At 49.7% G+C, this 15,965-nt stretch overlaps 1 protein-coding gene across 6 annotated transcripts in view; it reads left to right on the top strand.

Moving 5' to 3' along the window:
• The window catches only part of NR5A2 (nuclear receptor subfamily 5 group A member 2), a 65,009-nt gene that overhangs the window by 12,147 nt on the left and 36,897 nt on the right, over window positions 1-15,965 (top strand). For all 6 annotated transcript variants that reach the window (XM_081123921.1, XM_081123926.1, XM_081123925.1 and 3 more), the window contains 2 exons: window positions 1,323-1,464; window positions 3,884-4,530. In XM_081123921.1, coding sequence (XP_080980047.1) covers window positions 1,323-1,464; window positions 3,884-4,530 — 789 coding nt within the window. The remainder of the gene's footprint in view (window positions 1-1,322; window positions 1,465-3,883; window positions 4,531-15,965) is intronic.

Below are 15,965 nucleotides of genomic sequence, written 5' to 3'. Positions count from 1 at the left end.
GATGTTGCTGTAGGGAGACTTCTATTTCTAACAGTCCCAAATATTGATTTTGCTTGACTTATATACATTTAAAGCATCGTGGTTCTCGAGAGGAGCCATGACAAAGTATTTCCCAAATACCTTTTACCTCCAGAGCTTTCTGCGGCGCAGGTCCAAACATTCATTATCCACGGACATAAAAGTCTAAATTCCCAACTGCACGCGTTTATCCTGATTTACTCCAAAAAATAATTGTGAGGATTCTTGGAAATTTATATCATAAAACAACAAAAAGCCAGGTCTTGGTTTACAACAGAGTAGTTTTCATCAATATATGACCTATTTAAATGGAAGGAATCAGGTGAAATGTACTATATTGTTTCTAATACCAACTAGACATTAAGGGTTTATCTCAGACCTTTTTTTTTTTTTTTTTATAGATTCCCAGTAAATATGATACTTGCTGTTTTTCAACATTTTTTTTTTTTTTTAAGTAGAAAGCTCCGTACAATTACTTAAACCACTGCCAGGAAAATCCCTTCGTTCTGGATAACAAAGTAAAATTGTTTCACTTTATGGCCGGGAGCATAACCAGAAGGAGCCTAGCATCCTGGTAACACTGTTACTGTTATAAAGCTACAAAGTGTATTTTTGATTAATTTTTGAGTAAGGCAAACACACTCTGTATTCGACTTTAGTTCTCTGCCACACATGCTTTCGCATTAGTTTCACTTTTTTTTTCTTTTTTTTCTTTTTTTTTTTTTTTTACAGAGTTCTCATACTGAAATGCATTCCAGTGGAATTATGAGCATTTTCCCATTTTTACTCTTTAAATCCTTTGGCTTTTAACTACCTAATGTTGACATTTGTGAAAGATCTGAGATGTTCTGCTAGTCAGTTTTTCCACTGGCCGTTTGCAGTAGTTTGTCCCTGAAACTGCATCAGCCTCCTTCAGAGGACAGTGCAGGGCGTGAGCTCGGCCTCTATCTGGACTTGAAGGTTAATGGGGGGGGGGGGATATCTGGACTTGAAGGTTAATGGGGGGGGCACTGGTTAATATAGAAGGTGTTTTTCTCTGACTGTTGAATGGGCTGTGTAGCCAAATCTCCCCAAGATTTGATGCAGTTCTGTAGGAATAGAACTTTTGAGGCCAGGGAAGTCTCCCCTAGGGCCTGGCACCACTGCGGAAGGTGGATCTTGCTAAAATGGAAAACAAGCCACGGACCCGCGAAGGGCTCAGACGGTGCAGTGGAGAGATTTGCCGTTGATTTCCTTAAAATGAAACAAGGGGAAGGACGGGTGTCAGGTTTGTCATACATCTCACTATTGTCTCTGTCTTCCAGGGATTTTTCAAGCGAACGGTCCAAAACAATAAAAGGTACACGTGCATAGAAAACCAGAACTGTCAAATTGACAAAACCCAGAGAAAGCGTTGTCCTTACTGTCGGTTTCAAAAATGTCTAAGTGTTGGAATGAAGCTGGAAGGTAAGATTCTTCTAAACATTGCTGCCTGCTAAGTCTCCAAGGACGTAGAATTTAAAGCAACATTGTACTTATAGCAACATTATTTCCCTGGTCTTTTAACACTGTTGACAATGATGTAAGACTTTATGCTTTGTCGGCAGAATAGTCTGAGTTTCATTTTAACTCTTGTGAAATCAACCAGGAAAAAAAAATGTTAATATCAGAGTTGTGCCTCCCCCCCCCCCCATTTTTTTTGGTTTGGGGTGTAGCTGCATTTGATGCTAAAAATAGATTAGATGAAAACAAGACTGAAGTGATTCAACTGAGAACAAATAAAACTAATTTGCAAAAAAAATAATAATAATCCTTAAGTGTTCAAGTCAAAATGCCCAAGTGAAAGTTTGATTGGATTTTTTTAATAGGTGATCTTGTCATAAGTATTACTATGAATGATTCCTGAGCAAGGATTGAAGCCTTTAATTGTCTAAAGGCATTTCTCTTGGAGAGTGTCATTTTGGATGGTGTGGGAAAGCACATTTTTAAATTAAGATAATGACTGAGCCTGCAAAATAAAATTAAAAAGTGGAGAAGCAGGAACCATGAAAAATAATATTAGACAGGGACACGAGAGTGCTTCCTCAAACGCCACATGAAACTTTACATCGAAAGAGCGGTGCCACGGCTTCAAATGTGCAGATCGGCAGGCGGTAAAGTTAAGATGTGGCCGCTGGCCGTAATTTGTAGTTCGCGGATGACTGCGGCACGTCGCTGTCCTTCAGATCCTCACCTACTGACTTGCCACAGATTAAGGAAAATGACAAAGTAATAATGAGAATTACACATCACTGACATGTGCAGGCACAAGAGTGCATTTTCTTTTTTAAGATTTATTTATTGAGTTCGTAGAGAGAGAGGAAGGGAGGGGGAGAGGAACATCAGTGTGAGAATGAAACATCAGTTGGCTGCCTCCTGCATGCCCCCTACTGGGGAGCGAGCCCGCAGCGTGGGCAGGAGCCCCGACCGGGAATCGAACAGCAGCCTTTCGGTGCAGGGCAGGATGCCCGATGAACTGAGCCACACCGGCCAGGGCAAGGGTCCATTTTCTTTGATCCAATGAGGCACAGCCTAGTTGTGTTTGGAGTTTTTCTGTTATGTGGAACCCAGACTCGATAGAAATACCCCCAAATTCCCCATAAATCTGCTGAATCACTAATAGATTCCTTCCTAACAGAAGCGGCCACTTAGATTATCATGAGAACTGTCATGTCTGTATTACTTTTAAGAAGAGCTTGAAAGGGAGCAATTGATGTATATTAATTTCTTTATCAGTAATCACTTATTTTTTTGAGGGCCCAATATTGTGATAGATGCTTATTATAGTAAGAGAACAGAGAAATAAAATGTTAAAAATGAAATGTTGTGATTTCCTAGGGTGTCGCTTGATTTTTTTTCCTTAACAAAAGAAAAAGGTTGCATTTCTTTACCTGGAAGTGTGTGCTTTCTTAACTGTAAGTCACTTGGGTGCCCACTCATCCTTCCCTATCAGTGAGATGAAACAAGTGAATATTCAATAGATTATCATCCACATGAAAAACTCTATTATCTTGCGTAGTCGTCTGGATATCTAGCATTCACCATACATTTTTAATGCTGGACTAATCCGAAGATAAGAAGCTCAAAAACATAACCTCCAGCCTTTTCACACGTCCCAGGTTGTCAGGGGCTGCTGGCTTCTAATTGCCGTTGGCCACTACAGGCTCACTTATTAGACGTGGCCCAGACTCCACCCAGCGCCGGGACGGGGGAGCTTTCTTGACAGCGTCTGAAATGAATTTGCTTTAACTCTGTCCAGTTTTGCTAAAATTAAAAACAAGGACTGGTGCTGATCTGATGTGCGTTCATCGAGTCCAGGTGAAAGTCATCTTCTAAGAAAAGTCCGTTCCCAACCTTTTTGCAGCCAATTAGCCAACATGGCTTTGAAGGAGGAAGCTGTTCTAAGAGAAAATATTCACAATTTAATCCAGAAATGGGTTATTTGATATTTTGTTGCTCTCTGCAGCTTGGGTTTCCATAAAGAGAACCACAATGTAACTGGCATAATAGAAACCGATACTCTTAGAAAAACTGACACGCTTTTGAGCGATACAAAGTATCCTCTATGTGTGGCAACAATTAGGAAGTCTCCGGTCCAAGAAGGGCTAATAAGTCCCTCCGTATCCAAAATATTGTTTTTGATGATAAACACACTTGGAGGAAACAATTCGTGAATGATGAGGACAGGGCTTTGTGGGGGGCGACCTTTGAGGACTATTGTAAAGAAAACAACTGCACACACCACCTCTGGTCAATTTTAAATATTTCTAAATAGCCGGCGATCTGGGGAATGCTAATAACTTACATCTTATTTATACCCTGACTTTCTTTTTTTTTCTCCCAACAGCGGTGAGGGCCGACCGAATGCGCGGAGGAAGGAATAAATTTGGGCCCATGTACAAGAGAGACCGGGCCTTGAAACAGCAGAAGAAAGCTCTCATCCGAGCCAATGGACTGAAGCTGGAGGCCATGTCTCAGGTGATCCAGGCCATGCCGTCCGAGCTGAGCATCTCCTCCGCCATCCAGAACATCCACTCTGCCTCCAAAGGCCTACCTCTGAACCACGCTGCCTTGCCTCCCACAGACTACGACCGCAGCCCCTTTGTCACGTCCCCCATCAGCATGGCGATGCCCCCTCACGGCAGCCTGCAAGGTTACCAGACCTACGGTCACTTCCCCAGCCGGGCCATCAAGTCCGAGTACCCCGACCCCTACACCAGCTCGCCCGAGTCCATTCTGGGCTATTCCTACGTGGACAGTTACCAGACAAGCTCCCCGGCCAGCATCCCGCACCTGATCCTGGAACTTTTGAAGTGCGAGCCGGACGAGCCCCAGGTCCAAGCCAAAATCATGGCCTACCTGCAGCAAGAACAGGCGAACCGGAGCAAGCACGAGAAGCTGAGCACCTTCGCCCTGATGTGCAAGATGGCAGACCAGACCCTGTTCTCCATCGTGGAGTGGGCCAGGAGCAGCGTCTTCTTCCGCGAGCTTAAGGTAGGCCCGCGGTCCCCCTCGACGGCTGCTGCTGCAGCTCCCGGGGACCCGCCGCCGTCCTAATTAACCTGGGCCCGGCGCGATGTGCGTTTCGTTCGGCTCTGTTTTACGGCCTGCCTGCTTTGTATGATTTACGGAGTGGAAGAATTGGATGGCCTTGGCTTCGGGACTAGCGCGGCTTAACTTGATGGGGCTTTTCTCTTCCCTGTAGCTCTTAATTTGTGGGGATGGCATTTAATGTAAAATATAGGAAACAGGTTTTTATCCTGAAAAGTAGCATGTCTTTATTTATGATTCCCTTTAACTCAGACGGTATATATGGCTGGGCACGTTAAGTCAGTGTCAGACAGCGCCTAGGAAACTTTTAAGAAATTACCAAGTCAAGAGCTAGCTTATAATGGAGCCATTTCCAAAAGAAAAAAAAAAGCCAACATCGAGTTGCGTTGGACCCTAAAAAATGCAGATACCGCCACAGGTTAGTGGTGTCCCATCGTTATTTATTACCTGTTTATCTTGACTTGAGGGTGGGAAGGCCTTTGTGTTTGGAGCAAACTCCACTGGGAGGTTTGCTGTCTTTGGCGGGGGGGCCGGGGGGGCAGTGGGGAGAACTGGTCTACTTGGCTCGGGTTTTAGGTCCCATAACCTATGTCTGTCGTTGATGCTAATGGATTGGTACATTGTAAACACAGGACTTGTTTGCCTAAGGATCTCTGTTTAACTACATAATTATTTTATTTCCTGAAACTGAAGACTAGATTAATATGGGAAAGTTCTATAGACACCGGGAATCTCACAGTGGCGGCCGACCCCACCTGGTAGCCCCGTGGTTACGTTCTCGGTTTTAAAAACAAAAGTGAATTCTGGCTTTGATTTCTAAGTATATCTGTTATGAAAACAATGTCTTCCTTTTGCTGACCTGAGGGGGGGGGGGCTCTGCTGCTTTAGTACCCTGGTCACTGATCGCCTTGGACGCAGCTGGGGGAGCGGATTTTTTAATCCAGGAAAGGAGGGCGGCACACAGCAGACTTCTCAGTGAAAGGGTTTCTGTTAAAAATCGTCGGTGGAGATGGACCAGGGGCTCCGAGAGCCACGCGCGAGTGGGAGAGGAACTTCCACAGCTGTCCTCATTTAGCTCTGTAATTTGTGCAGGGAAACAAGTTGTCTGAACGGATCCAAATAAGTTGGTAGAGCACCAGCGGCATGTGGTTGAGACAGTGATGCACCCAGTCCTTTCTTGCTAATTTGTAGGTGGCTGGAGGTGGGACACTGGGGGGCCCAGGGCAAGCAGAGGGCACCGGTTAGCACCTCCAGGCCAGAGGTGAGCTGAGCCTGTGCCCGTCGGTGCTCCTCAGGGCGTTTTCATTGCAAACCAAACCTGCCTGGTGTTCTCACCTTTACAACGGTGTCTTTGAGAGAGCAGGTAAAGTCTTTGAAAATGAAAACAAAAATGACCATTTTTAGATAAGACGGAAAGGCTGGGAAATGGAACAGTGAGGAAGGCACAGCCCTGCCGTCAGCCGGACTGGATTTGACCACCTTACATGTAGCACCTGGGGGGGGGGGGGGAGGCAGGTTGTCTGTCTTTCTGGAAGATTCATTTTCTCATCTGTAAAATCCTGTGTGTGGTGTTTACGGGTCCGGAGGGATGGAGGGAGGAGCAATACTTCCCTTGACGAGGTTTCGAAAGGGATAAATGAATCCATGTGGGCACGGCACCCGGCGCTGGGATCCCAGCGTATAGTAAATGCTCACTAAGTGGGCGCCCTTCTGAAATTGTTATTGTTCTACGACCAGTGTGCGGAGGCTTCACAAAAACACTCTATTCAGGAAAAGCCACCCGCGTGCCCCCGTTCCCAGCGGGACTTAGAGATACAATGTTGCCACATGCGTTTAGAGGAGTCTCATGGGTAATAAACAGCCCTCACTGCTGAGAAACAATGTTGCCACATGCGTTTAGAGGAGTCTCATGGGTAATAAACAGCCCTCACTGCTGCCCGCTGAGGGCCTCCCGGGCAGCGAGCTGGCGTAAGGTGAAGACGGAGCTGAGTAGGAAGAAATGTTTCCTCTCAAGGATTTTGTGATAAGACAGTTTCATAAATAACTATTAAAAAAAAATACAGACACTGACGGTGTATTTCACAGATCCACAGGGAAAGAAACCATGCATCTTGGTTTTGTGTAAAAAAAAAAAGGGGGGGGGTGTTATAGGGGAAATGTACATGGAGCCACAGGTGGGAATTCAGGGTGATGGGGGAACGCTATTTCTCTCCAAATTCTCTCTTTTGTTCCCCCGTGGCTAAATTCTATGAGATTCTTTTATAGGGCCTGAGGTTTAATATTTGGCTAAAATATAAACACCTTTGGAAGGAACACATTAAAGCATCATTAGTCACCTATACTGCTGTGTGAGGCATGGATCCGTCTCCCATGGGATTTGAAAAGGCAAAGGAAAGTCCAGACCACGGTGGGGGGATCCCTACAAGGGGGGGGCGGTGCCCCCAGGAAAGGAAGACGGAACTTGACCTCGCTTGGGTTCACATTTGAAAGAAGTGATTTAACGGAAGCATTTTTCAGAGGAGGAAACGTAGAATTCAGAACAACTTAGAAATCATTTAAATGTAGGGTCTCTGGGTCGCTTTCCCGTTTGGAGAAAGGCCTTTTCCTTCTGTTTATAAAGTTACTTTGCCAAAAGGCAGAGCAAGGCGTTCGAAGCTGGCCCAGGGACGTGGGTACCCAGTGGACTCCTCCAAGGCTGCAGTGGGGACTGTGTTTTGCCCTGGAGCTTGGTGGACCAAGCACGTCCCACTTACACACTCAGTGAGACCTTTGACTCCAAACTGCGGACCTTTGCCAGTGACGCTAAGCCGGTCTCTCTGGCTGTGAGGAGTCCGTCACCTCCATCAATCACTAAATCACCTGTAATCAGCAGGACAGATTTTCTCTGAGCCCAGACCACCCCTGGGGAGGGCACCAGTCACTTAGGAGCTACTGTCATTCTTTCTGGCCACCGTGGGGGTCGTTGGTAGACTGGGTTCCCCCCCCCCCCCCCCCCGCCAGCCCCTGAGCCCGGACTCGGCCCACAGCTTACTCCCCGGGAGGTGGGTTAGGTTTTACACGTGCTTGTGAAAACCGGCAGAAGGACGATAGATCGTCACCGGGTGACAGATGAGCGGCGAGGTGTAAAAATATTAGGGATGTTTCAACAGCAACGATGAACGCAGCGCCTCACCTTCTGTGCACCACCTGAGCGTTAACCCGAATCTGTCTGACGACGGCCTGTCCTCCTGACTTTTTCCCCTGTCTGGGGGGAAATAAGAGCTAATTCCAGGCCTCCCCCCACTGCTGAGGGAGCCGGTCTGTGAGTCAGGGAGCCGGCTCTCCCCCCCACACCCCCCAAACGCCGCCGCCGACTAAGGGGCCTGCAGCCTCCCCCCACTTCATCGCCCACGAGACCAGGCGTCCTCAGAGGGTTCTGGGAACCGCGAGAGAACTTCCCCTCGATAAACGCTTCTGATACACCGACGAATAACAGAAAGTGAAATTAATTCTGCCTGAAACACGTAACCCGCGTTGCTGTGGAAAACGGGCCTGAGGCTCGGAGGTTGTGGGGTTCAGCCTCACCGAGGCCCATTCCCAGCTCTGTTCTCTCTAACGTTGGAGGGGGCCCCCCTTTTTCTCTGGTCCATCATAGAAGCTTTTGGAGCTGAGTTTCATTTATTTTTTTGAACATTCTAGATCCCTTTTCCACGCTGTAGTTCACCTCTGCCAACCGGCACAGGGCTACAGTCTGACACCGGATCTGCCCCAAACTGTGAGCCGGCTTCTCTAGTCGGCTTAGCCTTGTTTTCTGTGGGTGGGGAGGGGGGGTGGGAGGTGTCCTCACGGTGTCCCCCCACCTCACCCCGTCCTGCTCTCCTGAGAACCGGGATCCCGCATCCTGAGTCCACCCCCAGCACCCCACGTGCTCACGTGGCACCCAGGGTCACGGCGGCCCTGCGTGCTCGCTTCTCCGGATGCAGAGGGGTGACTCCAGGAAGGCGGCGAGAGGCAGGAAGCAAACTTTAAAGCGATTCCACTCGAGGGGAGAGCGGACGAGTGAGACACGCATTCCTGCCCCACCCGCCCGGCCACAGGACAGCCACGGGGCACAGACCCAGCCCGCTCAGGTTCACACGGACCTGAGGGCTCGGCTTCTCTTCCCGGGGGTGGGCCGGACGGCCTCTCGTCCTTGCGGGTTTGGAGACAAGGCTGGAACCAACGGCAGGTCTGACCTGGTCCCTCGGGTCTTCGGGTGTCAGACAGCTGCCCCCGGGACTCCCTCCAGGCAGACCTGACACAGGCGCCCCGGCCTGGCTGGTCGTGTTGAGAATCTGAGAGTCGAGCCTGCCTCCCGCACGCGTGTCTGTTGTTGGGGGGGGGGGGGGTCCGCGACTACAGCTTCTCGCTCACTATCCACTGAGTGAATCGGCTCTTCTCGGGCACTGCCCGGTGGTGCAGCAGCTAGTTCCTTGGTGGCAGCAGTTCCTTGGTGGCAGCTAGAAACGCCCGCCTGGCCTCGCCGACCTGTCTCCATCACGTCACCCTGTACAGAGATGCCCCGAAAGTCCACCAGGCTGGGAGGACCAGTGAGCCCCACTCTGAAGCGTCCGGGTGCCTCCTTCAGGGTGGACACCCGTGCCCGCTGCGGACTCGGGTGCACTCCCCTGCAGCTCGGTGTCAGGTGGCCGGGTGCCCGCAGCTGGCTGTTGGGCCGCAGTGTTAGTAGCGGTGACCCCGGCTGCACCCTGGGCTTGCTGTTCACACCCCCATGAGCTTCCTCTTCTCATTCATCCATTTCTTACCAGCTAGGGTTCTAGGGAGAGCCTGGGGCCCGCCAGCCACACCCCACAAGCCGGAGTTTACCGGGCCTGGCCGTGGTCAGGTGTCTCGACGTGAACAGGGAGCCGTTCTCCTCGCTCTGCTCCAGGTCCGCTGGCAAAGGGGCGAGAAAGGGGCATGTGCTGGGGGCCCGAGGTTTCCCTGCCGCGGGCCGGGCGCTCTCGGGCCGTGGTCTGGCTGACGCTCGGGGCAGCCCCGTGAAGTGAGCTCAGGCCTCCTCTGGTGAGACAGCGAGAGCAGCAGACCTGGGCCATTGCTGCCAAGTGACAAGCTCTTCCCCGGGGACGCGTCTGTCCATCCCTTCTCACGCGCAGGGTTGCAGTGGACCCTAGAGATGCCTTGTGAATTGACTAGCAAAAGCTTTCAATACTTGGTTTTTTTGTTGTTGTTGTTTTAAATATATGTCTTTATTGATTTCAGAGAGAGGAAGGGAGCGGGAGAGAGACAGAAACATCAATGATGAGAGTCACTGACCGGCTGCCCCCTGCACGCCCCCCACTGGGGATCGAGCCCAGAACCCGGGCCTGTGCCCTGACCCGGAATCAAACCCCGATCTCCTGGGTCCTAGGTCGATGCTCAATCCCTGAGTCACGCCAGCTGGGCTGCTAACTAGTTCTTTAACCAAATTGGTCCTTTTAGTCAAACAATCTGTTCACACCAGCAAAATTACCCAAGGCATTGGGATCAGTCTAAGGTCCAATTAGCAGGAAGGAGAAAGCTGGGGAGCTGGAGGGGGGGGGGGGCGTCAGGATGTAATCTTACCCCCCCCCCCAGCTGGGAGTCACTTTAATAGGTGAGGGTTTAGGTCAACAGACAACATTTCCACTCTCCCCTGGACCCCAGAGCTCAGACAGTAGGTGACAATAGCTGCCTTCGTGGAGTTTTTGCCGTGAGTCAGACAATTGTTACGTGTTTTCCCTGAGTTGTCTCATTTAATGCTAACAGATCCCCGTGCCGTGGGCGTTGCTCATGGTTTGCAGGTGAGGACTTGTCCTAAGACCCAGAGACAGGTACCGACTGGCCGCAAGTCACGCAGCTAACACGTGGCAACGCCGTCCATCCTCCCAACAAAACGTGGGCGTGGACATCTTTAGAAAACGTGCACACGTGCATTTGCTGGGAAGTAGGGACGTGGCACAGAGGTCTCGGCCGGGCGAGCTCCCCGGCCGCCTGCGTGCGCGGTTAGAGTCCTGAGCGCGTGTCCACCTGTTTCCAGGCGCGCTGTCCGAGATGCTGGCGCATCCTGAGGCCGCTGCTTTATTCTGACGGCCGAGTCCTGCCCGAATCCCCACAGAGGCTCCCGCCACACCCCTCCCCCGGGCTCACGGCTGCGCTTTTTGATACAAAGTAGCGACGCGCGGGAGGCTTCGCTTTATCACCTAATTAACAAAAAACCTACTAAATATCACATTTCCACTCGTAAGATAATGACATGGATTAGGTCTGCGCGGGAGTGTTGGCAGCCGGAGCCTTCAGAAGCCTTCCGGGGGGCGCTGAAAAGCTGTCCTGTTGTTGTGACTCGCTAATCAAGTGTAACCGGGTGGCTCGAGGTGCCTCAGATGCCCCCCGAGCAGTAGCAGAGCGCGGGGGGCTCGCGGAGCTGATGAAAGGCGGTGGCGTTCTTTCAATTACAGATCTTAGGCGGGAAAGGAGCCCCCTCCCTCCCGCCGGAACGCAAGCGGCCGCGTTAGCTAGTTAACACATTGTTACAGATTTTAATTGATTCTTGCTCCAGCTTTGGAGAAAAATTCCAGATCTGCTTGGCAAGTAAATTAAGGAGGGAGGGCGCTCGGGGACAGTGATGTGCTGCTGACATTCCAGTCACGTCGGGTATTTGCCGCGAAAACCACAGCCCTCGCTCTGGGGGGCATGACTTGCTTTCTGCACCCATGCCTTGGGGCGCGTGGCCCTGACGGTCTTCGAGGGCGTTTTCTTTGGCCGCCGAGAACGGCGATTACGGTTCTGTCGGTGCAATGTTGCCGCCATGAACACGGCGCTTCCTTCCTGTCGTACCTGGGTGGCTCCACTGGAGGTTTGAGCTTTTAAAAAGAATCGAAGCGCGTTTTCCTGCATCTCACCAGATGTGGCATCCGACACTTGAAGTCCTACTGTGCGTCGGTCCCTATGCTAAATTCCCGGGGGTTGAGACAGGCAGTGCTTACCTGAGACAGGTGAGGTCCTCCAGGGCCCTTTCCTCCATGAGACTAAACTCCCTGTCGGGCGCAGCACTAAGTGGCAAGCTCCGCCCTACTCGGTGCCATACATAGGACGGGCACACAGACGATCCCAACTATGCCACGTCCTGGTTTAGATCAGGGGGCACTGTAGTGACCCAGATTGAAAAGGGAGCCGCTTTCATTGGGGCTCACATTCTAGCGGGAGGGGAACATATATAACAATATAATAATAATAATAATAAAAGAATTGATAGAACAAAAGAGTAAGGTTCAGGGAAGGCGAAGAGCTAGAGGGGTTCACAGAAGACAGATATGCAGAGTAGACACTTGACCTGAACTCTAAGGAACAGGAAAGAACCAGCCTGGCCGAACCTGGAGACACGGAAATAGCAGGTGCAAAGGCCCTGGGGTGGAAACTTGCTCCATATCTCCAGGAAACTGTGGAAACCGGCGCCCACAGGGATCACTGAGGGGGGAGGGGCAGAGGCTCCTGACCAGGTGCGAGAGCTTGACCAGGTCCAGCTCCGTTGGCTCAGGTTTTCTTCAGGAAATCAGAGGCGGGTTTTCAGCGATGGGGTGACTTCATCAGATTCTCTTTATAGGAAATAATGCTCTGGCTGCAGGTGGGAAATGGGTGGAAAGGCAGCAAGTAAAGGGGAGCGGGAGGCGCAGCCGGGAGAGGCCCCAGAGGCTCAGGCCAGGGTGTGGCCGTGGAGACTCCCCAAGTGGACGCACTCGGGACAGATGTGGATATAAATCCAACACAATTTGCTAAAAAAAAAAAAAAAAAGAAGGCTTTGACATAAAAAGATGGGACAAGCAAGACTTAGGTTTCAGCTTGAGCCTCTGAGAGCCCTTTGTTGAGAACGGAAACCAGAATCTCCAGGAGCGAGGCTGGCAAATCCCCACAAAGCTCCCTGGACAGATGGGCCCAGTTGCCGGCGCTCGTCCTGAGATGCCCCCTTAGGGAACCCCTGATGTGTCCCGATTCCCGGTTTCATTCAAGAGAACACAGCTGAACGGCCCCATGCAGATAAACCCTCAAGCTCTTCTCCAAGGCTCAGAGTGGAACCAGTCGAGACCCAAAACCCTCCCTTCAGCAGCGTGGGCCACGCCCTCGGCGTCGGCCAGGGAGCCTGAAGCTTGAGGTTACTGTCCACTTGGTCCAGACCTCGCATGTGGTTACTCGCTGAGTGGCAGCTACGGGAAAACCCAGAAATAGTCTGTCACGAAGGGATCCCAACGTAGGCCAGGAATTGAGACCGAGGCGTCTCGTTCGGACCTGACCCTTCCTTCCCCAGCTGACAAGCTGACCGGGTTGCTAATTGAGTCGATGGCGCTCAGGGAAATCCACGGCCCGGGACGGTTAGAGCTGGTCGCCCAGGACTTTCCCGCATCTAAGTTGTCTCTGAGCTGAAGTAAGAGGGGAAATATAGGACCCCTTGGTTTTAAAGCGTCAAACGTCAGCTTTAAAAGTCTCTTTCTGAGTTCAATATAGATTCTACAGGAGAATTTGACCCAAAGTTTGAGCCTGTGCCTGGACACAGACCCAGGTTTTTTTTCCTCCACAGTCCTTTCTATGAGGAGAAAATTCCTGACTGGTTTAAATATCCCTTTTAAGCTTTGTCTCCAATCCCTTAGTCATCCTGGATGCCCCTTTAAGAACTTCTTCCACTTTTTTTCCTATGGTAACACGGGATATCCGAGCTATGGTTTCTCCAGAGCTTCTCTCCCCGCTATGCAGAGCTGTGGGCGGTGTTTGGATCAGAAGACAAATCCAGGGATTTATCTACAAAATCATAGATGAGCATGAATATGTCATGCAGACCCGAATCAATAACTCTGCTAATAATGAGTGTTTTATCTATGATAATGCTTAAATCCCCCCCAATTCCCGAAGGACTTCGTCTCCCACTACTAAGTAATTTACTTCTAGGCATTGCAAAAAAAAAAAAAACTAAAAAAACCCCAAACAACTGATGTTGTTTTGTCCATTACCTTGTGGTTGAAGCACCTTTTTTGCAAATTCCCTCATTAGCTCAACTCAGTGGCCGCTTACAGCAGAAACTGATCCCAGCTTCACGGACCTGGGAGCTTATACCATTTAGGGAGCTCTTGGTGAGAGAAAATTTTTAAAAATGTGTGTTCTCTGAGAGAGGAGACAATACCCAGAAAATACGACTTCACGTGCGTTTGCAGTTTTCCGCTGCTCTGAGCCCTGCCCCACGGCGCTGCCGGGGGCGGGAAAACCCCAACATCTCAACCATCGGCTTATGTCTGAAAGCACTTTGCCACACAAATGTGATATTTTCCAAGCATTTCTGAAGTTAGGATTAATTGTTTAGCTTCAACCTTCTTAAAGCAAAACAGTAGGTGCAAACGCAGCGAAAGGACACGAAACAATGGTGACCCAAATCCATTGTTCCGTCCATCTGCGTGCAGGGCCCACGGAGCTGTGAAATGACCCGATGGAGGGTGGGCGAGTGTTCACATAATTGCTCCCACTTTTCCCGACTCTCTCAGTCTGATCAGCTTTAGAGCAGAGGAGGAAGATGTATTTGTATGAAAAGAGAGCTTTTGAGATTGAATGCTCTAATTAATGGCTATTTATCTCAATAGACTTTTAGATTAAAAACCTAATTGTCTCCGTTCTAGTGGATGTGGAGGTTGGGATGGAAAGCAGAGCAGAGACCCCAGGAGCCAGGGCCACCTGTGTCACTCAGCATCTCAACCCTGAGACGGAGGCAGCGCTAACATGTAGCACATCTTTCCCTAAAGGTCTGAAAAATGGATACTTTTGTTGTTGTTGTTGTTGTTAATCTTCACCCGAGGATACTTTTCCCATTGATTTTTTTTTTACAGAGAGTGAAAGGGAGGGGGGAGGGGGAGAGAGAGGGAGAAACACGCACACCGGCCAGGGCCAGGGATAGAACCTGCCACCCAGGGACGTGCCCTTGACCGGGAATCAAACCCGAGACCCTTCACGGGCTGACTCTCTAACCACTGAGCACACCGGCCAGGGTGATACTTTTAAAGTAGATGCATGGAATACCTCGGCCAGGTATGAAGGGCGCCGTGGGGGTGGGCGCTGGGGAGCAGGTGTGCATTTCTGTGCGTCGTCTCAGACACGGGGAAGAAACTGATTTACCTTGGACGTGACTGTCTTCACAAGGAAACACTTAGAAAGGGGTGGGGTCCAGCTCACTTATCGCAAATCCAGGTACAAGAGTGGCAGAAGCAAGTGCAGCAAAATTGATCTCTGGGATTCGGGATGCTTCTTGTATCAGAAAACTCATTGGCCTCCGGGGAATTCCTAGGTGGGACCATCTGTAGAGATGCGTATTCCAGGCAACAGTTGCGGCGGGGGGGAGTCATTATTTCAAATGTATCTTTATTGTTGAAAGTATTACAGATGTTCCCTTCTTTACCCCCTGTGCCATTTTAAAATATCATATTTTCTAACTGTCTTATATAGCAATCTGTTACATTTTTACCTTATAGCCTACTGGTTCATTCCCCATGGTTTAGCTATAATGGCAATTTTGTATCAATATCAAAAGACAAAATCTGAGTGATCTGAAAATACAAAAATCTACCCCCCAAAAGTGGGAGTCTTCTCATCAAAACATCTAAAGGTCAAATAAAGTTTCATGTAAAATTTGGAAAGAAAACAGTTAGTTGTGTGCCCCTCCCCCACCCCCATTGAAATCTGTTTTTGGTTCATCGGAAATGGGAGTCAAATATTTTATTGAGTCTAAATATAGGTGTTCGTATATTAAAAGAAAAGCTATTTACAGGTGATTTGTTACTAAATAAACCCTTGGAGGAACACTTTTAATTACCGAAAAGGTAAGGTAACAAGAAACACAGGAACTATAAATGAATAAGTGTTCACGGAGTCAGGCCGCCCTGGGGACTATAAATAACCCCCCAGCCTCCCCGCTATTAATAGCCTTCGTGAACAAAAGAAGGTTCCAGAAATAGAAAGGGGAGAGCATCTTGGTGAGCCTTGTATTCCACTGAGTAGGAAATGTTTCTAGCAAGCTCATGAATTTAGGGGGTTAATGGGTTGTTAAAAAGGACATTTCCATGCTGTGTGTTTGCCAAGGAAATTCTTTTACTGGCATGTTTGTGACACTGGCAGCCGATGTTTCCTCCGGTTGACACGAGGTGTGATGAGGAATTTTATCTGCACTTCCTTGCTCTAGTCAGCACTGATTGCTCGCCCTTTTGTGAGCTTATTTGGTTATTAGCAGATTGCATTCGCAGAGGATCAGTGGCTGCAGCTGGAGGCTGAAGGGGGTGTGGTGCCGAGTGCACAGCCGGGACCAAGGGTCAGGTTCTCTTTTCACTCGGGCCGCCAGGGAGCTCTGTTGCCTC

This window comes from Miniopterus schreibersii (genome assembly GCF_964146895.1).
Source record: "Miniopterus schreibersii genome assembly, chromosome: 21".
NCBI lineage: Eukaryota > Metazoa > Chordata > Mammalia > Chiroptera > Miniopteridae > Miniopterus > Miniopterus schreibersii.
This window is presented reverse-complemented; position numbering and strand designations above follow the sequence as displayed.